The sequence below is a fragment of the Scatophagus argus genome, chromosome 21 (genome assembly GCF_020382885.2).
Source record: "Scatophagus argus isolate fScaArg1 chromosome 21, fScaArg1.pri, whole genome shotgun sequence".
NCBI classification, from domain to species: domain Eukaryota; kingdom Metazoa; phylum Chordata; class Actinopteri; family Scatophagidae; genus Scatophagus; species Scatophagus argus.
Genome location: NC_058513.1, coordinates 5232529 through 5255717, shown reverse-complemented (window position 1 = coordinate 5255717; position 23189 = coordinate 5232529). Strand labels below are relative to the sequence as shown.

Here is a 23189-nt window from a genome sequence, read left to right as displayed (position 1 = left end):
AGAAGACTCCGGGACAAAATCTTATCAAATGGGGACAACTTTGTGACTGTTCAGTGGTCCTTGACATTGAAAGGTTTAACATTCACTGTCATAGAAGAGTGGACTATTGGCCTTGGTAGAAATACGTGCTCTCTAAGTGCCCTTTTAGGTTCAACAGTACCCAAAAGGTCATTAATAGGCTTCACTAAGCTGGTGCCTTGGTCCTAATTAGATAGCAGCTTTTTAGCAAGTTATAAGACAGTTAATAGCCAAAAAAAAAAAAAGTTACATTTTTACACACTCCTACACACATCCACACACACTGGCCCATGTCTGGACAAATTGGAGCTGAGTATAGTCTGAGTCAGACAAGGCAGGGGCGAGTTGGCTACCGGGGTCTGCTCTGCTTACAGCATAAATGCTTCTGATAGACCTCGCTTGAAAAACGACATGGTGTTGAAGCAGTGGAAATCAAGAGCTGCTGGCACAATGTGTTGTTTTAACTGCCGGGAGAGGGGGAAGGAGCAAAGGGAGGACCACTAAGAGCAGAACATTCCTCTTTTTGCATTGATAGATGGATATAACTCCTCGCAATTTATCTAGCTCTTGTAAAACACTCACAGAGACAAATTGGGGTGGGAAGAAGCGAGCGCTCTCGACTTAGAGCCAGCGTGGAATCAGTTCCAATCCTGTCTTCTCCTTTCCTTCCATTTGCGTCCGTCTTTACTACATTTTTGGCCTCCAGACCAGTATACTATGTGGTCCAGTAGTTAACTTGTCAGTGTAAGAAAGTGTTTTTTTTTCTCTTGTCTGCTCAATTTAAAAAATCCCAAAAGTAATCTTAAAAACTTGCATTCTAGTATGAAACGTCCCTTTTAAAGTATTTTTGAATTGCCACTTAACAATTACAAAATCTCATTTCTGACAATATTCATCACTCTCAAGCACAATCTTCTCGAACATACGTGAGAGTGCTTTAATATGGTCCTGCACCTTCACAGTTTTGAACTACAGAGCTTGTGCTCTATTTTTCGCCAGTCACGGTCTTGATGTTTTAAGGACTTAAGTACAAACACCATTCAGAAAAGACCTCACAATACTGTCATGTCTCCATTCATCTCACCTTTCACTCTGTCCTGAACCACTCCACCCACACCTCTATTTCTCCCTGACTCCAAGGCGATGAGAGCTGTGATTGATCAGCTTTTCCAGCAGGAAATGAGAGGGCATCTCTCAGAGGCCTGTTTAAACAGCGAGTTATACGGTTACAGAGTTGTTCCAGGACAGCCTTTCACGTGATGGGCCGACCTGCGTTGCTTACCCAACCGATGTGAGTCATAGTTCCCTACTTGGTCCTCATCTCGGAGGTGTTCCTTGCATGCAAGTTTGCGCATGCCAGAAACATTAGTGTAATTTGTGTATGCTTGCTTGCACTGCTGGGTTTTTGTCTTTGCACATACGCCAGTTTTTAACTGTGCTGTACATGTATGATGCTGAAAGATGTATGCTGAATACACCTTTAGTGTACATCTCCATCATTCATCATTTGGCATTGTAAGTAGATCGGCGAAACTTGACATATTACTTTTCTCCATCTACCATCTTTTAGAGGTAAAGGAAATTTAGCTACTAAGTAATGCACTATGTTTGCTTGCTAGTTGCTAACTTTGTCTGTCTGCTGTTAGGTGCTTTGTCATAAAATACAGCTGCATGCAGAAACAAAGCTAATGAGAACTGTGAGACTAAAGCAAAACAGTGAGGTGGCTCTAAAATCAAAACAATGATTGAAATGATGCTAAAAATGCAAATGGAATTGAGGTAAAGAGTCATGTGATAATTATATGTGTGTTTTCAATACGAGTTTCAATACATTGTCCATTGTTATGATAAAAAATGTTGAGGGTATCAGCTTTAAGTTTTGATTTTATTTATTTTTATAGAGATACCAGTACCAGTATTTAGGTGGAAAAGCTTCTTAAACAGCAGTCAGATGGGTCAATTAAACTAAACTGATGTCCTGGCCTTCACCATAACAAACAGAGGACAGGATGGTGGAGGACATCAATGGTCAAATATCAAGCTCAGATTCTAGTATTAGCAAATATATTGGCAAACAAACATATTCATCTAACCTGACTGTCTGGTTTTACTCTTAATGATAAATGAGTTTTAGTGGCGAAATTACAGATATTTGCAGCCAGTTGGCTTTTCCCAATAATTAATCGAGTGAAGAACCCTTGGAGAGAAAAATTCAAAACAGCTATTTGTGTCCAAGTTTACTATTCTGCCCATTTGCTCTTGCGTAGTGAGCTGAAACTTTTTCAGGAGCACAAATTCACAGTGTATGTACATTTCTCTCACACAGATCTTGATGTATGCAGCAAAAAAAAAAAGGTTTGCTGCTGTTCCATACGCAAAGAATGTGGTTTGAGATGCTGAGGCAGCATTGTTGCTGTCGGGGTTAACTTCCTCAGTCTGCCACAACGATACATGCTCATTGTTAATTAAAAGGAATCCATACACACAACACACACAAATCGAGAAGAAAACCTCACTAGTGCGATTAGGGTCTGGACATTCCTGGCATCCACATTAACACCAGTCCCAAAACACCTCATCTTCACAATTACATGCTCAGAAGAAGAGAAAAAACACTGACAGAAGACAGGAGGAGAGCAACAGTGAAAAGGAGTTTCTTTTAATTCAAACCAGCCTTCCATATCTGCAGCCTGTTTGTGGCCGGTTCCACCTCTGAGGCAGAGCCGGCTCAGCACAGGATACTGGGGAAATGAAACCCGCAGTATTAGTCTCCCCAACACTGCATATTAATCAGCATTTAATAAAAGGAAAATAAATTGCTCTCCACTCCAAATATTATGAGTGTGAAGCTACCTTTATTTTCATTTGACTGCAGGTTTTTCCTCAAAAAATCTAAAATAAACAGCCTCGGTGAAAGAAGGAGGGAAGGATGGAGAGTGAAAGAGGGATGGAGATGTATGATTTAGGATTAATGTACATGTGAGTGTGCAAAAAAAGAAAATCTGAAATTAAATAAACAGAAGTTGATGAGGAGAGGGCCTTTGACAGGTCTTGCCTTGCCTTGTTCGCGTTAGAAACTATGGTGGCTATTACGCCAGACTGATGTTTTAGGACACAACGTTTCCATGTTAGAGTAGTGGCTACTTTCCAAAGGTCTCCTTTTCCACATATGTGATTAAAACAAACAGGGAAATCACCCCTGAAAAGGATTTCATGGATTGATTACACCATTGCTGAATGTAAAAGTCATCTGTACAGATTTGAGGCCCACTTCTTTATAGTGGCAAGTAAGAAAGATAATGCACTTTATAATGTATTTATCACATAATGCAAAGCTACTAGCTGTATCAGTTCATTTACAACAACACTGGTTTTTCTGTCTGATTCTGGAAGTATTCATGACTTATAACAGAAGCCTGTATAAATCATTTATGCTGTTTAATTATCTTTGTTCTGTGTTTTCTGCTGTCATTGATAGGATATATATTTAAAGGATTTTATCTTGACCATACATATACAGTATAAATGAAATACGTAATAAAGCATGATTTGTATTGGAACCCCACCTTAAAGGCTGTTTATGGCCTGAGCGGGAATGAATAGTGGAAATAGAACAGGAGGTTGTAGCATTGGGAAAATACAAGTCAGAATTGCATTGGGCCATATTGGGTGGATTTTTTTTTTTTCTTTAAAGGACGTTGTGTATGTAGTGGGAGGAGGCCCTAAAGTTCATGTGAAGTTTTTGTGATTGAAAAATAAAAAAGAAACTGACAAAAAAAAGGGAAACAAACAGTAATAGATCATTGTCATATACTAATATATGACAATGATTGTCTGAGATGGTCCCTAACTTCAGTTCACCTTTTAAATAAGTCTTTCCGATTATGCAGTAAAGATAATAGCAATTTTGTTAGCTGAACTTTCCCATAAACCTAGTGAAAATTGATGACAAGTTATTGAGAGTGACAATGCCTGAATGACTATTGACTGACTATTAGTTTACATTTTGGCAAACATTGCCATGGAAAGTCATGTGTACGTGTGTGTGTGTGTGTGGGGGGGGTATTACTCCAAACTCATTTACATGCCCATTAAGCAGGAAAATGTACTAAAGTTGCCTGTTTAAATCCTGGTTGGCCCAGCTGGAAAATTAAGTAATGCCTAACGTCCTCTCCTTCAATAACTTACGTTGTCTTTGACTGAGGTGTTTTGCATGTGACTGCTGACGTGTGGTTGAAAGCAAAAAGCTCTGGTTGCGCCGAGCACCTTCCACGTGTCAATGTGTGAACGTGACACAGGCCATCACTGGAAAAGGTCAAATTTGCCCAGTTGACTCTCCCTGAACAAATAAAGGTAAAAATTAAAACAACGTACGAGTTAGCCGTGCATCTTTTATGCCAAAAACGAAGTGTTAACGGTGTCTGCAGTATTAAAACTGAAGCCTATATACTGTGCAGACACACCTCTGTTCATAAAAGGTATCCATGAGTGCGAACAAGTCCAACACACACTTGCTCACTGCACACACGCTGACACACTGCAGCCCTTTTACCTGCGGGCTCGACTCTTGCCCCAAGCCTGCTCTCAAGTTACCTGTTTTCCTTCGTGTGAGTGTAAAGTGTATTCATATGCTCCTAAGAGGGCTGAGATTGGAAGGAGACTGTTTTCCCAGTGATAAAAATCACTTGGCACCTAGCGAGGAGCCGGCATTGCAGCGCAGAATAGAACAGCACATCGCAGAACATCGCAGCACCGCTCTGGCACCACTTCAGTGTACACAGGCAGGAGAGGAGGATAAGCCTCACATGGGTCTGAAGCAATATCACGACTCTGCTACTTAACCACCGGGTTAATAGGTTTCATACTTTATTTTCAGAGGGAAAAGGGTAAATACTGAAAATAAATAGAAAAATACCTCTATGTTAAAAAAAAAAAAGAAAATCTTGTGACCATTGCAATTTCAGGCTTTCAGTAGCAGCCACTGTGCAGTCCTCTCTTGATACTTTCATCCTTTAACAATGGTGCAGCAGTACTGCGGATAGTTCTTCTTTAAACAGTACATCAGAATGCAGCTGTCTCCCAACAAGGGCCTGTATTTATTGAAGCCACACATTGAAAATGCTGAAAGTGAAAACGATGCATTTATTAAGTGACCTTTTCCTACGTACAGTGAAATGGGTAACATTTAAGAACATCACTCATGTGAACACGTGGTTAATCACATGTGTGCACAAGGCAGGAATAGCCAATAAGAAGTTATAACTTCTGTCCCATTACGTTTTATTGTTGAAGTTGAACATATAATTGTTTTCATTATATTTGTGTGACATTTTCAGCAAATACAGTAGCGATGAACATGCCCATCAACTGTCTATTAAGAATAATATAATATAGCGTTGACATTATAGCAAATGAGAACAAAAGGAGAGTCAAACTGAAAATTCTGCCTCTGTGAAAACAAGATATATCACAGAATTGAGATATTTGATAAATATGGGCCCACATGACTATTCCTGTGATGGTTAAAGATGGTAGAAAGTTACCAAAAATAAGTTCTCAGCAAGAGCGCTTCTACAATAGCTACAACCTGACCTTCTTTTGGAAGGGGGGTGATCACTTTCTCTACTTCAAGAGAGCCCGCACTGTGTGTCCCACAAAGAGCATTTGTGCTACGAAACCCTGCACGGCTCTATGTTGTCTTATGGGAAGTTGTCTAAGCTTTCTATAAGCCCATATTACCCAGACAGACGTCAAAAGGTTTTAGCTTGTGTTTTTCCTGTGCATTAACACTATGTACAGAACTAAATGAGTTTATTAAAAAGTGCTAATTCCATGCAAACATCAGTGATTGCCAAAATAAAGGTCTTTGATATGAAACAGTGCTGATATATGTCTGGGCTGACACTTGGGAATACCTCTGAGTCAGTATGTGTGTAGACGTTCTCCATTGCTGCTCACCCAGTCAGCTGATAGCACACGCTTTACTACACTGTTTTCAGAAGCTTAGGCCTGGACTTCCTTATTAGAATCTTACACTTGAGTTGCATGACAAACATAAGGTGCTGCACAATGCCAAGTGCATGCTAAAGGTGGGGGATTATCTGCAATAAGCCAACACTTTGGCCCTCTCCACACACAGACTCAATGTGTAATGTGTCCTAATGGCAGAGGTAAATTGAATACTTAAGCTCGGCACACATAGGTCTCCATATCTTCACTCGCAGCCACCTACATCGCCGCGCTACCTGCCAAACCACATGGCTGAATGAGCCTATGAGATAGACAGAGTGCTTACTGTACATATGGCCCTCTGCTACTCCACAGCTCACTCACCACAGTGAGCTGCTGTTCCAGGAGGGGGTCCCAATGACAGGGGGCCAGTGTTACTTTTAGCCTTGGCTCATTTGCAGTGAAGGATTTAAGGGTTATTCAATCACAGCTTCATTCGAATACTTTTCTTCTTCTTCTTTGTCATTGACTTCTTCATTCTTCACAAAAGTGATACCTCTGTGTTTCCCCTGAGAGGCAATATTTGAATCCTCAGATGGCCCTGCAGTATCAGTTCCTTCCTGTTCCAAGCTGATACTTTCTCCACCTCGTCTCGTTCTCTCCACCTGATGAGAAAGACGTCAGCGGACATTCCTGCATTCCTGAGTGTTAGATGCCGCTTTAATAACAACCCCAGAGTCGGAAACATGATCATTTTCTGTGTGTTCCTGTCTCTTTTGCTCAGTGTTCTTCTCATTCAGTCTGTTCGTCTCCGTCTTTGTTTCGCTCTGTCTATTCGGTCAAATTCAAACCTCCACAACTTTCCCCCCATGAGACAGAAAGCGGTAAAGCACAGCAGTGCTGTCTACATGCTGCCATCATAAGCAAGGCTAATCTGGCATCATGATTGCACAGTGTTTACCTGGCACGCTCTTCTTCAGCGGTCACGTCCGCCCACCCTAGTCACCCTTGAGTCAACATCCCCATTACTTCCCAACGTCATCCGGTCTCCATCCAGCATCCAGGCCAAGTTCCTCCCGTGGCTCCCCAGAGGCGGCTCACTGGCCCTGGGTATGGCTGAGCCACGAGGCCGGGGTCAGTAGAGGTAAGGAGGAAGTAACTGGAGATTTTTAATTACGAGCCTCAGTGGTGCGATGAGCAACTCAGCTCATGGAGTTCAAGAGGACTAAGCAAACCAGAGCTTAGTATGGTTCCTCTTTTACAGAGTAGGCTTTAAAGCTTCACTTGGCAAGGGTTTGATGTAAAAATACATCCATCTTTTCCGCCTAAATCACAAATTGAGGTAGCTTAAGAAAAGAGTGTGCCATCCAATATAATTGAGACCCTGTGGATTCACCGTATTCGCCTAAATTATGGGTATGGTCACTGGCTTGAAATCTGTTTGGCACACAGGAAATGTCAATTTGAAACTGAATAGTGAAATGTAAAACTGTCCCTGAAGCACCAGCATACCATATGCTCAGTCCAAAGAAAACTGGATGCAAGAGATCTGTTCATTATCTCTTTTTCTTCTTAGATCTTCGAGATTCGTGTCCTTGCTTGCAGTGTATATGAAGAAATTTTAAATACAGGTAAACTGTTAAAAAAAAAAAGGCAATTGACTCCTTTTCCAATTGCCAGTAGACGAGTTTGCCTTTCTGTCAGTTCATCTGGGAAAGAATGCAGATGGTAGCCACTGAAGACAAAAGCCAGATGTTAATGGATTTTTGTTCAGTCGCAAAGGGATATAAGTGAAAACGTATTTGTGTTGCTGTACACAGCTGTAAATATCGTAGTTAATCTCTGTATATGTATTTATTCTCTGTACCTATTTTTTGTTTGCTCAGGATCACAGGGGGTTGAAAACTATCTCAGCCTGCATCAGATACATGGTGGGAAAATACTTTGGACAGAACTTTTATGTTCATCAAAACTGCATTTTTTCCTCAATGCAACAGAAACTAGTGGTCGTCTTGACATTAGCACCGCTGACAAGCATATTTACCACCATATCATTTGGCTTGATTAATTCTGCCTATTTGAATAGAAGAAATGTAGTGTGATTCAGCATGATTCTAAAGACTTTATTTAGGAAGTCACTCGCACTGACTCTTACAGTAAGTGAAAATCAGTAAGAGTCCCTGTGGATAAAATCATTCAGCTGATAAAAGGCAGCAGATAAAAGGATGACCTCTCACTGCCTCCCACAAGTCATGTTGCTTTTCATGCTCTGTGAAGGCAGCGCTAAGACATTTTGATGGCAGGAAATCAGACTGAGCAATTTCCAAGTGCCACATGTAACACTGGCATGGTGAGGTGATGCAGACATGGGACACTGTAAAGAAAAAGTATGACCTGCATGGACACAGCAAACTGGCGCTATCCAAACAGTAGGAAGAAATCCAGCACAGAGTTATTACTGATGCTAAACAGATTGGACTGGGCTGTTGTCTTGGCAGAGGGTCACTGAATGGACATTTTGAGTCAGCATCGCTGTAACTACCAATCTCATTTCCCCCTCGGAGCAATGCAAAATGACTTACTGCACATTCAAGTGTCATATAACATAAACTATTTGCTTGATTATTTTGTTCAGAGCTGATGCAAACGCAGTCATTTCTAACAGGAAGAGAACTGTGAGAAAAGAACAGTAAGTGAACTTACAACATGGCTATTGCCAAGCGGATGTTTTACAGGGACATAAGTGAAGTTTCACTGCTGGTTTCAGTGACTAAAAAAAAAAAAAAAGGAAAAAAAGAGCAGATGTAAGGGGTCACAATATTGTGCGGCGATGGTCACGTCATTTACGACGTAATACCTTATTTAAAGCCCCACCAGCCATGACCTCGCAAGCAATTAGAGAAATTCAAATCAAACCTCACAAGTCAATTGTTGGTTAACAAGGTTAAGTCAAGGTAACAAGTGATTCCTGACGATGGATTCGTCGGCTCCCATCTGAATCTTATTTAGACCGGGGCTGCGCCTCATGGATACAATCACACAGAGCTTTGTGAGATAAACTCTGCTCAGAGAAGCTTAGTTTGGAATCAAATGATCGAGGTACTGGAGGAAGACTTTGACATCATGAGGTGATGAGACCAGATGTGGCGATTCAGGACTGGACATGATACCACAGCTGGCTTGTTTTACATCAGCACAGCTTGGTACTGCATTAACAACCAGGCAAGCTCACACACAAGTCACAAAAAGCAGATCTAATTCTGCAGGGTGCTTATTCACACACACACACACTCACAAATGACGTAATGCTGCAATCACATTGTTTTCGCCAGCGCAACGTTTATTGGTTTAAATGGGAAAAATATGGTAAAAGATGGCAAAGATTGGAGGCAAAGTTAACTTTCTTGTGCTTCTTCTGCTGTGCATAATGACATTTTGCGTCTCTAACAAAGTCAATAAGATGATTTCTAAAGGCGTACGTTACAATCTGCCTTTCAGCTGCGGCTTTTAAAATGACCTACAGTCATCCAGGCAACCTTAACGAGACATTGTGTGATGCTATCAAGGCAAAAGATAATCAGAGAATTATTGTTTTAACATTTTTTCTTTGCCAGCACATGGACTTGAGCATGAAAAAAAGACTCTTTCTTATCATCATTGCTGCTAATGTCTCATTAGCCTGCCATGTTATTACACTACTGTAGTTTCGGTAGTGCAATTTGTAACTTGTAATTTGTTTCTACAGATAATAATAAAAAAAAAAAATCCTGAACAAGCCTGAGAAAGAACAGTGAACATCTGCACCCACCGTAACACTCCACAATTTCCTAAAATAGGTTAAAGGAGCAAGAAAGAGGGTTGAAACAAATCTTTGTTAATGCGGTTCTTATGTACCCTGCAAGAATGAAAATATAAGACCCTGTATGGTGCCACTTATTAAGGAGGAGAACACACACATACTGTAAACCACACCCCATGTCAAAGTCCTGAAATCTGCACGAGGTTATATTAGGACTGGGTTACAAGACAGCGAGCGGACGCTGACTGGCTCAGCACGCGCTCTCTACATGCTGTCTTAGTTATGAAAGTCTGGAGCCGGACGTGTCACTGAAATACAGCGGTTACAGTCAGCTTCCTTCAGCGTACCTGCTCCTCTCACGTCACACCATCTCTGCTTCTCTATGCTGAAGACTGAAGAGTCACAGTACTGTACTACATCCTATACTTCCTGCCCCAGCTCTCTTCCCTCTGTGTTTCATCTTTTGGAGAGAACAGACCGGATTGTCTCCTCAATAGTATGTTTAAACACATTGTCTAGAGTATATGAAACAGGAGAGACATTACTGCTCTGGTGTCAAGAAACTAATGCCACTTGAACTGGGAAAATTCTTCAGAAACACTGATATATATTAGACTCAAATGAACATACCTCATCATAGAAGAGTTTACTTGCTAAAAGACTTAAGAACCTAGCTGACTGGGTGGCAATGCAGGTCATGCGCAGTCAATCCATCACTTAGGCCCAGTGTGACAAATATCCTGCATCAATTGACATGAAATTTTATATTGACATCCACAGTCTCCAAAGGATGAAACCTAATGGGTTTGTTGACTTATTTAGAGCCATATTAGGTCCCTTTGTTTATGACCAAATACCTTCAAAACTCATTTTCCCATCAGCCTCAGCGGCTCTTTAGCATTATTCGCAGATGTTAAACTAAGATGGATAAAGTAGCTAACATTTTACCTGCTTAAACATCAACATGTTAGCATCGTCACTGTGAACATGCTGCCACGCCAAACCTCTTCACAATATAATGACATAACAATCAATAAACAAAACAATTGCTTTGACATCAAACCATGCACCACCATCTGGAATAATGATTAATAAATATAATCATAATCATAGCTAATCCACCAGTTCAAGTATTATAGCATAGGCTACTGCAGTTCTATAATCAATGTCAAATAGTGTACTGTCTCTGTGCTACTTTCATATGTATTAGAAAGTGTAATGTGAGTGTTACATAAGCTACACGGCCATTGATTGTGATTATTTTTGTGAAAATGTTAACTTTATGTATTTATGTAGGAGGGAAAAGCCAAGGAAAGGAAAGGAAAGGAGAGGAAAGGAGAGGAGGAGAGGAAAAAAGAGAGGGCTATGGAGGAGAAGATGAGAGCAGAGGAGAACAATTTCCCACTGCTACCCACTCAAGTTTACTTATAAATTAAAAATAAACAGATAAAAAGAACAATTTGCAAATTCTTGGTCATCATCAAGAATTTTTAAATTAAGAAAATCTTGGGGCACCATAGCATCATCTCATGCGTCTTCCTATTTATTAAATAAACAGCATTTTCTTAAAGCTTTTTTGAGGAGATTGGCAGAATGTGACACTTCTGCAGGTTTCTGAACATTAATATATATAAACAAATGACTTCTCCAAACATTTTACCACAACAAAAACGCTACAACACTATCTGGTGGAGAAACAGTCATGACATAATACCTACAAATGAATGCAGAATTAATTCCAGAAGGGCAATCGTATGGTCTAATTCTCACCACTGTTTTCCCAACAGCTTTTCTCTTTAGCAGAATTGGCAGTGACTGTTTATGTCATTAAACATTTCTAAGTCTTCCTTCCTTTAAAAGTGGTCTTTTAATCCGGATGACTGTGGTTAAAGCAGGATGGAGGTTTCAGCGGAGGGACGCAGCTGAAGCGAGCCAGCCAAAGCAGCCAGATATCATCACCGTTTCATTAAGTAGATCTCAGTGTTTCTCAGCACGGTGACTGTGCGGGGAAAACTGGAAGAGGGACAGGAATGACATGGCTCCATTCAAATGTAACGAGGTGGCTTTAATCCTTTTCAAGTAATGATTACATGTGTGTAGGCAATAAGCAGCACCCGGAAGAAGCCACAACAGATTTGCACATTATAACTAAAATTTCCTTGGAACTGAACTTTTTAGTTGGTTTTGTACATTTCTTATCATGACATGGAGGGGTCAGCAGTGTCAGGACACCTGGGTGAGAGACCGCTGTTCAAGACCACCTCACCAAACTGGTTCATTTTAGCTGGGACATTTTGTAGCTGTATTTATTGGACCAAAAGCAAAGTGTTTCTGGCTGTGTTCACGGTGACAAAGCCAGCTATTTTAAGGAGAAACATGATCTTTTCCTAACTCCTAACCAAGCGCTATTTCTTGCTTAAATCTAACCAGCACAGAGTTGTCACAATGTAAAATCAAAACGTAAAGAATCACACATTTTCAATATATCAAAGTTTTCCATATCCCTGTTTGCATAACCATACTGTCAGCATTTATTTGGCGATTAGGTCAGTATTTTTACTGTCGTCTGCCTCCCTCCTCCAGACTTTATCTCCTGCTTCTAAAGGGGATGAGATGAGCTCTTTATGACAGGCCACTAAGGAAGCCTGCAGGACTCCACCTTTTCTCTACATTTCACTTTTCATAGCAGAGAAAAGTACAAGTCTAACTAATAACATTAAAAATGACTTCTGTCTATTAAAGTGTCCCAGTAAGCCATGACAGTGCAACACTGAGCCTGCATGCACAACTCCAGAACCCTGAACCCAAAGCGGCTATAATGAATTCAGCCATTATTCTCAAGAGTGCACATAAGATTCAAATTTGACAAAAATAAAAATTTTAATTCAAGGTCTGTGTTTATGCACTTTTGCAGTGTCAGTTTTGCCCAGTGCATGATGTTTAATTTGACAAGGCCTCTTCCCTGACCGGAAAGAGGTCCTCAGAGTTGCTTTAACAATGCACACGCAAGTATGATCAGTTTATGCCTCCACCTGACATCAACTAACCCTAAAAAGCACATGAAATCATTACACAGTGCAAGGCTCCAATTACCCATCACCTACAAGTGTAAAGACAGAGAGGGGCCTAGAGAAGAAATGGAGCACTGCTGGGCAAAGAGACAAGCTGGGACTGTTACAAAAGGAAAAAGAATAATTTCAGACGTCTGCTGTGCCTCGCCGCTCCATCCCGCCTCTGGCACAATTCAATTAAGCTGTAAAAATGTGCTGCGTTATAGTTGGATGTCCTCCGTCGCTCAGAGTAGCGTTTCGCTGCGTCAGAGCTTTTCTCCCGCAATCTCTGCCTGAATCATGGGTGCTGCTCTCTGCCCAGGGAAGGAAGGAAAGAAGGGGGGGAGAGTTTTCAAGTGGCACGAGCCACTCGCTGACAACTGCCATTCTTTACCCCACAAACCACCCCTCACACACCTACACACACCGCACACACACGTCCTCTTTTGCTTAAACCCAAACAACTGCTCAGCATTAAGGTGTGGATCTGTCATTAGTTAGCTCAGCCTGCTGGGTGAGACCATTGTTATTGTTAAAGCGAGGGCTGTTTGCACAGGCCATATCTTCGGAGGGAAATGGTACTCCTCTGCGGCTTTTTCGACTCAGCCTGAGAAGATTGGGTTTCCTCTCGCTTTTCCAAGCTCGCGTACAGTGTGGCATGATCAGCTAATGCACATATTTTAATAAGCAACAACTCGGGTTGCTGGGAAATGTGTCCAGGGGCGCGAAGTGATCGGGTCTGTTTTCTGCAGGATTTAGTCTGGAGAGGAGAGTTGACTCGCTAACTTCTGGAGGGGATTATCTGGGATGATTTTCAGCGCAGGTTTTTGCTTAGCTAATGTCATTTGAAAGCAAAAAAAAGAGGAAACGTGAAGGTCGAGACAGAAGCAGAAACAGAGACATGGAGAGAGAGTCTGGCAGCAGGAGTTAGGTCAGTGATGGATGGTAGACAGAAGACTCCTCCCCGGGAGTTGCCTGGGTCTTTTCTAAGTGTTGTTTAAACAGCATGAGGAGCAGAATGACGTTCGGTCAACAGACACCCGGTGCCCAGACGCTCAGATCAGAGCGGAACAGAAACACACAGGCTCGAGGCGGTTATTAATCACTCTGAACCTTCTAAGAATGGCACGTCGCACCTATCTGAAGGCTACAGGCACCAAGAGATCAGGCGCTTCCTTCAGATTCTTGCTTCGGTATTTGAATACCTCCGATCCGGTCTCGTTCACCCTGCTGTCGTCACACAACTGCCACAGAGATTAAACTGTCATCACTTTTATCAAGGTGCAATATATAGAACGGTAAGATCACTTACAGAAATGATGATCAATCCAACTGAGTATTTGTTATGCTCGAGTCAATTTGGGTCATTAGGAAAACTGTGCTATGGGTTGCTAGCAGAACTTGTTATATATTCTGGACAATTGTAGAAAAATACCAATATAAGAATTTTTATTTCTGTAAGTCAACCGACAGAAGCCTGCACTCTCAGTCAATCTCTGTTGCCATTTTTAATGCAGTTTTTCAGTCATAATTTTTCACGGCTGTGGATGATTCTTGACACATGATGACGATATCCGCATTCTTTACCTTATTTATAAAGCTTTCCTTGGCTGTTTCAATGAGCACAATACTATACCCGAGTAAAGATGCCAAAATGAGAGATGTGGGCATAAATTTCCCAAGTTTGGAACAAAAAAAACAAACAAAACAAACAAAAAAAAAACCCAATAAATTCATATGATCTGTATGTTTCAAACAATTTTCAATTCACCACAAACTACTTCCTGCTGAGCTTTGAAGCTAGTAACTCTGCAGGTATTTTACAGGTTAGTGGCAAGTAACAAAGCTGAAATGATGTGGATAGTTATGATTTAAAGAATATACTGAATATATGGATCAAAAGCAGAAAGGTGACAATCATGGGGCATGTTTCAATTTGATTGGGTATTCCTTGACCCTGAGTCACCAGTGGAGCCCACTATGACGGGTACACCATTTAGGTGTGGTGATGCCAGGATCCAGGTTCAGTGGGATGTCCAAGTGACATATGTAAATGTACCAAATCCATCTTGATGTTATCTGTTACACCTGTGCATTTCCCACTGTGACTCGTCAAAACTGCCACGACAGTGACCTACTGCCACGTTCACCTCATGTTAACTGCATATTATTTCACCTCATTTTAATTGCAAGCAACTTCATTGAAAAAAAAAGATCATTCATGTCCATCTCTTAACTGTACATCTGAGTTCGGAGATGTGGTGATAAAACAACTCACCTGCAAGGTCAACATACAAGGCAGAAATCTAACACTACAACTAATAAAATCAATTGATCAGCTGCTGATTTGAAAAGAAGCTATACAGTGTTTCTTTGTATCTGTATTTGCAACACATTGCTCTATATACAGAGCAAAAGTAGCTAATTTAGGCTAACTAATTTTAAATGGTGTGACTACAAGTTTAACAGGGGGAGTAACCATGCATGAACAGTCCCATGCCAGAATATCGTTCTCTAGTACCTTCTTTCTGACCAAAAACAATTGAATTTCTGGGAAGTATAGCAGCTTGAAGACGTGGGATCATGGGAGTCTTCATTGTTAAACTACCACTGTTGCTGATAAAAATCTGATGGTACTCCAGCAGGAAGGTTCACAGACGAGGTAATGTTTTAGAATTTTATCAACATTAAGTTCAGTCAGACTTCCTCCCTCACTCTCTGACTCTATCGCAGAAGTTATAGGAGCAGTGACCAAATGAAACGCACTGTAACCGTGACTAGAATTAAAGTTTTCTCTGGGTCTGAACATTGTTGGAAACGTTTGGGATGGTAAGTCTCCAACGCAACAAAATATACAGCAAAAGTCATTTTTATAAAGTGAAATTTCTTTAAAACAGACGCTGTTAGCCCTCTAAAAATGATGAACTGGGTTATTGTGATTATACCAGGTTGTTACAAGTAAATTAATATACTGTTTTAACTGGTCTTTAAAGCAGAGAGTATATCAGAAACCTGGCCACACATTTGTCACTCCCATAGGTGAGAAGCTCAGAAATGTCAAGGAGGCCTGCTGGGACTCCCAAAGAAATGCAGACAGAGTTTAACAGTTGACTTCCAATGTTTGGTCAGGATTTTTACGCTGTAGCTCCAAGTTAGGATGAGAAGTTTCCCAAGACCTCGCCCTGCCTGCCTGCCCGCCTGCCTGCTTGCATCCAGCAGCCTCTGGTCATCCCTGGCCACCTAAAAGGCCACAGACTGGACGACACCATCATCCTGCAGTAGCTTTGAAACCACAGACACATCTCTCACAAACTGAATCTATTTATGTTCAAAATTTAAATCAAATGTTCCCTTTAGAGAGAGCTGAGTGTATTGAGTGTTTATTATCTAACAGCTGTCATATGAATCTATTTTTTTTTTTTTTTTTTGAGTCCAACTTGCCTGTGTGCCATGTGGAGGAGGAGGAGGAGAAACCAGGGGAGCACATATCAACCATATGTTCATCTCAAATTTGTTTTTTTTCCAGTGTTGACAAGTTGTCAGATGGGAGTGGAGGTCACATGTGCTGTCACAATGTGTGTGTGTTCACATGTGTGTTTGAGGTGTGCATATCTACCCAAGGGACGGTCAATAATGAAGGAGAAGTTCACCCTGTCTTTTGTTTTGTACCTATACACACTGTTGTCTCGCTCGCTAATTGTCTTGTTTTTCTCATTACTGCCAATGTTCACTTATTCATCTGGTTCTGCTTCTCTCTCTTCCATCACCTCACCATCTTCTCCCTCTGTCTTCATCCAGCCTCACGTCTTTAAAAACCTCTATTAGCTGTATTTACTCTGTCAATAGCGACACCATGTTTTCCACCCGTTTGCCGCAGCTCTGTGAGTCAATGCGTTCACGCCTCTGGAGCTTTACAAGCAAACACGGTCGCGTTTTGGTGGCCTCATGTAACAGCTAGGCACACAGCGACGTCCCACGAGCTATTAAAGCAGAGCCAAACTGCTCCCTTCTGTTTGTGTTCAAAGTGAGTATCTTAAATAAGCATGTCTCATGTAAATAAACTGGAAGGGGAGCGAAGGAGTCGTAGATGTTAGTCTTTAGTGTTTTGGAGTCATGAGCCTAATTGGTCGGGGAGAGAAAGAAGCACTGAGTTTGAGCAGTGTGACTAAATTCAAACAAGCAACATTACAGAGACAGAAACAGGGAGAAAGGAAAAGTAAGAAAAAGATTTTTATCTGTTGATGAAAAGGCTGCGGGTGTCCATACGTGCAGCTATAGACTGACCAAGCAGCTCTACCTGACATCTGTGAGCTATTAAAAGTTACTTCAGGTAGCACATGTTGTCCACATTAGCCTGGAGTGAGATTTACATTTCCACATCTCCACAAAGCATAATAAACAATCAGAGGGGGGCGTGTGCAGGCAGGTTACCATCAGTGACCACAGAACACATCGTGCTACTTCGACTGGAGGGTCGCGCTGTGTTTTTGGCTGAAGCGGGGGACAAAGAGAGCATGTGTGTGTTTGATGAGGACTTCAGAAAAGTGAAAATAAACTCACAGATGATGCACATTAATACAGTTGTCAGTAGTGACCAGTGCATTTACTTAAGTACTAAACTGAATTTTGAGGTATTTGTGCATCTTTTTTTTTTTTCTCTATTTTCAGCAATTTTGTGCTTCTACTCCAGTTAAAGTCATTATTACTCCCGAATACTCCTGATACAACCTGAAATATGACGCATTGCTAGATTCAACTACTGAACAGTATGTGAAGCAGGTAAAATGAGCTTTATGTTGACCAGTTACAATATTTAACTGGTTCGTACACATCTTATACATTTATGTGGTAATATAACTCAGAAAGAGGTCATTCTGATGCAGAGTGAGTACTTTTATCTCTGATATTTTGCAGGTAATGATTCTGTACTTTTACTTAATTTCAATGCATGACTTTTATTTAGAATGGAATGATTTTTTACTTTGCTTATGTAAGAAATCTCTTGCATATACTTGTAGTCACATCACAATAGTTAAGTGTTCTTTTACAATGTCTGGTGAGTAGAAAAGTAGGAAAATAAAGTTTCTTTTCAAAAAATTCCAGGTAAACTAACACCCCTTACATTGATGTGCTGAAAGTTAAGCTTCAGAAATCTGCATCATTCCAAAAATGGATATAAAGTTATAATACTGTGCAATACAACTCATAAAATGTTCCCAGCTTTATGAGGAACATTTGGTACAAAAGCAAAGCCAATGTGGAAGTTGAACGGTCGTCAAATTGAACAGAATTCACCGTTCACCAGATTATTGCTTTGCTGTTGGAAATAAGATGAGCGACACAAATCAGGAGCTGGTGTTTGAAAGCAACTGTTGCACTGCAGCAGTTTGCAGGAGCTCACCCTCCTCCTCCTCCTCCTCCTCCTCCTGCTGCCCTCAGTCAGGGAAGGGAGGTGGTTTATTGGGTTCCTAGACTGCTGTCTCCCCCTGTCGACCAAACCATAAACTGTAGGTATGGACTCAGTGTGGAGAGAGACATTTAGGAACACAAGAAAATGTTTTTAAAAAGTAGGAATGAAAAGTGTCTGTAGCTTTTTAAGATGCTAAATGTGATATTTTTCTTGTGGACTGATCTTGTCACGTTCTTTTGCAATATTTTTCTTCCAGTGTTTCCTTCCTGATAAAAACGATCGCTTCTAGACGATTATAGCATATAAATAAATACCCCATGTGTCTGATTAAATGCTGAAAATAGCTCATGTAGCTCTGCAAATATAAAGGAAAATCCAGCCGAATCAAACGCCATATATGCTGGCTGTTGGGTAGTGTGTGTGTGTGTGTGTGTGTTTGAGAGAAAGTGACTGTATGTGTGTTTTCTGTGCTGCTTAGGAGAAGGAGGGGGGAATTAGATCAAATTCCTTTACTTTGGCGTCACGTGCTGTTGCCCAATCAGGTTCGGGCTTTCCTGTGCAGCATGGTAACGCGGTTATAAAGCCCGTGCGCCGATGGTTTGCAGTTCAAAGCACTCGCGCGTTTTGGGGATTGTACTTGGAGACTAGAAAGGAGCACTTTACCTTTTTCATCCAACAGAGTTGAAAGCAAGCTCTACCCAGCTGGCTTGTTTTTGCCTTTTCAAGCGCGGACCCGCTTGCAGAAAACACACTCACCCGAGGAGTCTGTCAGAAGCTCATGCGTAAAGACACTCGCTTTCCAACTCGGTTTTACGCAGCAGAGCAGAGGAGAATCAGCAGCCGTTTTTCAGTGCACTTCTCCCACTTGAAAGACTTTGCGCGAACCCGAACTCATCCTGGCAAAGTAAAATCCATTTAGAGGCTTTTCTTCTCGCGAGAAAGCAAAGGTAACCCCTCCCGTTTCACGCGTAATTTGGCACCAGAACGTTTTTCGTATGAATCTCCTCGACCCTTACCTGAAGATGACGGAGGAACAAGACAAGTGTCTCTCTGATGCCCCGAGCCCGAGCATGTCCGAGGACTCAGCGGGATCTCCGTGTCCATCCGGCTCAGGATCCGACACCGAGAACACCCGGCCGTCAGAGAATGGGCTTCTCAGAGCGGACGGAGACTTCAAGAAGGACGAGGACGATAAGTTTCCCGCTTGCATCCGCGACGCTGTGTCCCAGGTGCTCAAGGGCTACGACTGGACCCTGGTGCCTATGCCAGTGCGCGTTAACGGATCTTCTAAGAACAAGCCTCACGTTAAGAGACCTATGAACGCGTTCATGGTGTGGGCTCAGGCTGCGCGGAGGAAGCTGGCGGACCAGTACCCACACCTGCATAACGCAGAGCTCAGCAAAACTCTGGGGAAACTCTGGAGGTGAGTGTGAATGCGCTGCTTTTCAGCTTTTACGCACCGATGTAGAATGCAATGAGTGACGTTTCTCTCATGCACTTTTACACTTTATTATCTCTGCAAAAACGAATCAGCTAGAGGTTACTATTAAGTATTTGAATAGCTTTTATCTTGGAATAGCGCAATTGAAGTAGTGTATAAATGTATAATGGTCGTTTTTACGCACAGACTTCTTAACGAAGGGGAGAAGCGGCCGTTTGTGGAAGAGGCTGAGCGGCTCCGGGTGCAGCACAAGAAGGATCACCCGGACTACAAATACCAGCCTCGGCGGAGAAAGTCGGTGAAGAACGGACAGAACGACTCGGAGGACGGCAGCGAGCAGACGCACATTTCGCCGAATGCCATCTTCAAAGCTCTCCAGCAGGCGGACTCCCCGGCCTCCAGCATGGGAGAGGTGCACTCTCCAGCTGAGCACTCAGGTGAGACAGATGACAGAAGATGCATGAAGTTACACACGGAACAATCAAATGGCTCTTGTTTTCTGTGAAGATAATTCTATAAGTTTTTCCTCCAGTCATCCTGGTTTGTTTAAAACATTTTAAACTGAATACCAAATGAATATAGAATGAAAAATCTCATGTAACTGTTTTTATTTTTATTTATTTTTTACATCCAGGCTCCCAGGGGCCTCCCACTCCTCCTACCACCCCAAAGACTGATGTCAGCTCAGGCAAGATGGACCTAAAGCGTGAAAGTGGCCTCCGCTCTCTGCCCGATGGCCCCGGTGGGCGCCAGCTCAACATTGACTTCCGAGATGTTGACATCGGGGAGCTGAGCAGCGATGTTATCTCCCACATTGAGACCTTTGACGTCAACGAGTTCGACCAGTACCTCCCACCCAATGGGCACCCTGGCTCTGCCAACACCACCCCGGTCAGCTACACAGGCACCTACAGCATCAGCAGTGGCGCCCCAGTCAGCCCGCAGGCGGGAGGCATCACGGCCTGGATGGCTAAAAGCCAAAACCAGCAGGGACAGCAGCAGCACACCCTGACCACCCTGGGCAGTGGCGCTGGCAGCCCAGAGGCAGCTCAGGGCCAGCACAGGACCCAGATCAAGACAGAGCAGCTGAGCCCAAGTCACTACAGCGAGCAGCAGGGCTCCCCGCAGCACATCGCCTACAGTCCCTTCAACCTGCAGCACTACAGCCCCTCCTCCTCCTCCTACCCGGCCATTTCCAGGGCACAGCAGTACGACTACTCCGACCACCAGGGGGGCACCACCGCTGCTGCCTCCTACTACAGCCATGCGGGGGCGGGGCAGGGTTCAGGCCTGTACTCGACTTTCAGCTACATGAGCAGCCCCAGCCAGAGGCCCATGTACACACCCATAGCTGACAACACAGGGGTCCCCTCAATCCCTCAGAGCAGCCCACAGCACTGGGAGCAGGCTCCGGTTTACACCCAGCTCACCAGACCCTGAGCCGTCCCAGCAGACTGAGAGACAGCGATAATATGTACAGCCAGACACACACACACACACACACACACACACACACACACACACACACACACAAACTCACTCCAAAACACTTTACTCCAGGGAAAGCTCTTCCTGCAGAGCTGCTCCCTGAATCAGACACTTGAATTCGAAGAAGTGGAGAGCTGGACTTGTGATTGGCTCACGTCGTGCCTTGCTATTGTATCGTGATAGAAACAATATATATTTTTAGAGAGATGAAAAGACTTAGGAAAATCCTCTGTGAGGACTTATTGATTGTTGATGTTTCAGTAGGTACTGTGTATGTTTCTCTTTTTGTTTTCCCTTCATATGCTGGCAGTTTGTAACCCATTGGGACGGTGGGGGTGGGGAGGGTTTGGGTAAATATTCGTACCTGTAGATATAAAACAAAAAGCTTTATATTTTAAACAGTTCAGCAACTAACCACTCATGGTAGTGCAGTTTCTGGATCTCTGTTTTGTTTTTTTTTTTGTTATTGTTGCTTACTCTTTTCAGTGCCATTCAACGTATGGTTTGTATTTAAGCTGTTGACTTTCTTCTTCTAAAGTTATGTGTCATGATCATTGAAGAAGCTATTAGGCAATACAGAGAACGAGAGGAGAGACTTGGTTTCATAATGCTGTGCTGTCTTGATGGGGAGACTGCAGCGCTTTCCACCATCCGTGCCTTGGATTTTTTACATTTTCTCAAACTTTTCGTATGAGCGTGTGTGTGTGTGTGTGTGTGTGAGTGAGTGCAATGGCCACAGATGAGATTACACTTACCGTCCAACAGCATGTGTTTGACAGCTACAGGAAGTCACCTTTGACCCCTTGGGTGTCCCCCCTGCAGTCTCCCACCATGCTGGTGTCCAAAATGCTCCCTACACCCCTCCCCTTTGGTCAGATCCAGTTGAAAACTTTATTTATTTATTAGCTTTAATTTTATTTCAAAGTAATTATTTTGCATACTATTCTTATAACTAATGAATTGTCCTCTTTGCAATGTAGACAGCATATAATTTCCCCCTTTTTTAAATTTTCATTTTCAACCCAGTGGGTACTTAGACAGAATGGTACACGCTGTCATTTTTTGTTTATTTATCTTATGTAAATGTCTATTTTAAGTATGTATTTCCCGGGTCCGGGGGCAGGGGGCTATCTAACGAAATGTGTACGGATTATTTGTTATTTGTGAATTTCCTTTGAGTTGGACTTTAAACCATGGCTGACAGAACTGGAAAATGACATCTCAGTTACAAGGGTTTGTTAAAGTTTTTCTGTTTGGCTTTTAGTTTGTGCGATCAGCAGAGGGACCGTCCATCCTTTCTGTTCTGCAAGCTCTGTTTCCTTTTCTCTCAGTTATCAAAGAACTGATGTTCCCAGTATTCCTTTTTTCCTTCTGTGATCTTGCTATGTATTTGTACTGTCTTTAAAGAATCTTTTGTATATGTATTTGCAATAAAAAAGAAAATGCTATGAAAAAAAAAAGAAAGTTTTGTCCTTTTTCTCCTTGGGCTGAAACTCAGGAAACATTCACTTATGCAACATCGGTGTGCTGAAGCACTGAAGCACCTTCCCAACATTCCATACCTCTTGTTTTCTGCATCCCAAAGTCAGTGAAAGGGTTAAGAGCAGAGTGCCAAGAAACAGGACTGGTGTTTGTTTTCCCAGAAGACTTGTTTTTTTTCCCCCCTGCATTAATTTTCTTCCTCCCTCTCTCCCCCATCAGCTGGTAGCAGCAGGGGGTGACGCTCTGGGGGACCAGAAGGGGGGCACTCGATAAAACAAGTGTTGTAAAACTACTGAAAAGGATCAGAATATACTTCAACAGAAGATACTTGGGGGGGGGGGGGGGGGTTCTGTGTCGATAAATTCCTGGTAGGGAAGGAAGAGATTCATACAACTAAATTACGCAGTGCAAAACTAGCTTGGCTGAAGCTTTTCGCTCCATGTGTGTAAACGATGATGCAGTGAAAAGCTCCATAAGGTCCATTTCAGGATACTTTTATGTATGATCTTCATGTGGCCTGTTAAAACCTGCAGTGGTCACTCAGACAGCACA

General features: G+C 42.3%; 1 protein-coding gene and 1 long non-coding RNA gene across 2 annotated transcripts in view; one reads left to right on the top strand and one right to left on the bottom strand.

Annotated features, from left to right (window-relative positions):
* LOC124052461 overlaps nt 1–23189 on the bottom strand; it is a 179597-nt gene that overhangs the window by 144514 nt on the left and 11894 nt on the right. The window lies entirely within an intron of this gene.
* LOC124052460 (transcription factor Sox-9-A-like) lies at nt 18822–22630 on the top strand. Its single transcript, XM_046376736.1, has 3 exons — nt 18822–19649; nt 19854–20104; nt 20302–22630. The coding sequence occupies exons 1-3, from the start codon at nt 19222–19224 to the stop codon at nt 21105–21107; spliced, it is 1485 nt and encodes a 494-aa protein (XP_046232692.1). The 5' UTR covers nt 18822–19221; the 3' UTR covers nt 21108–22630.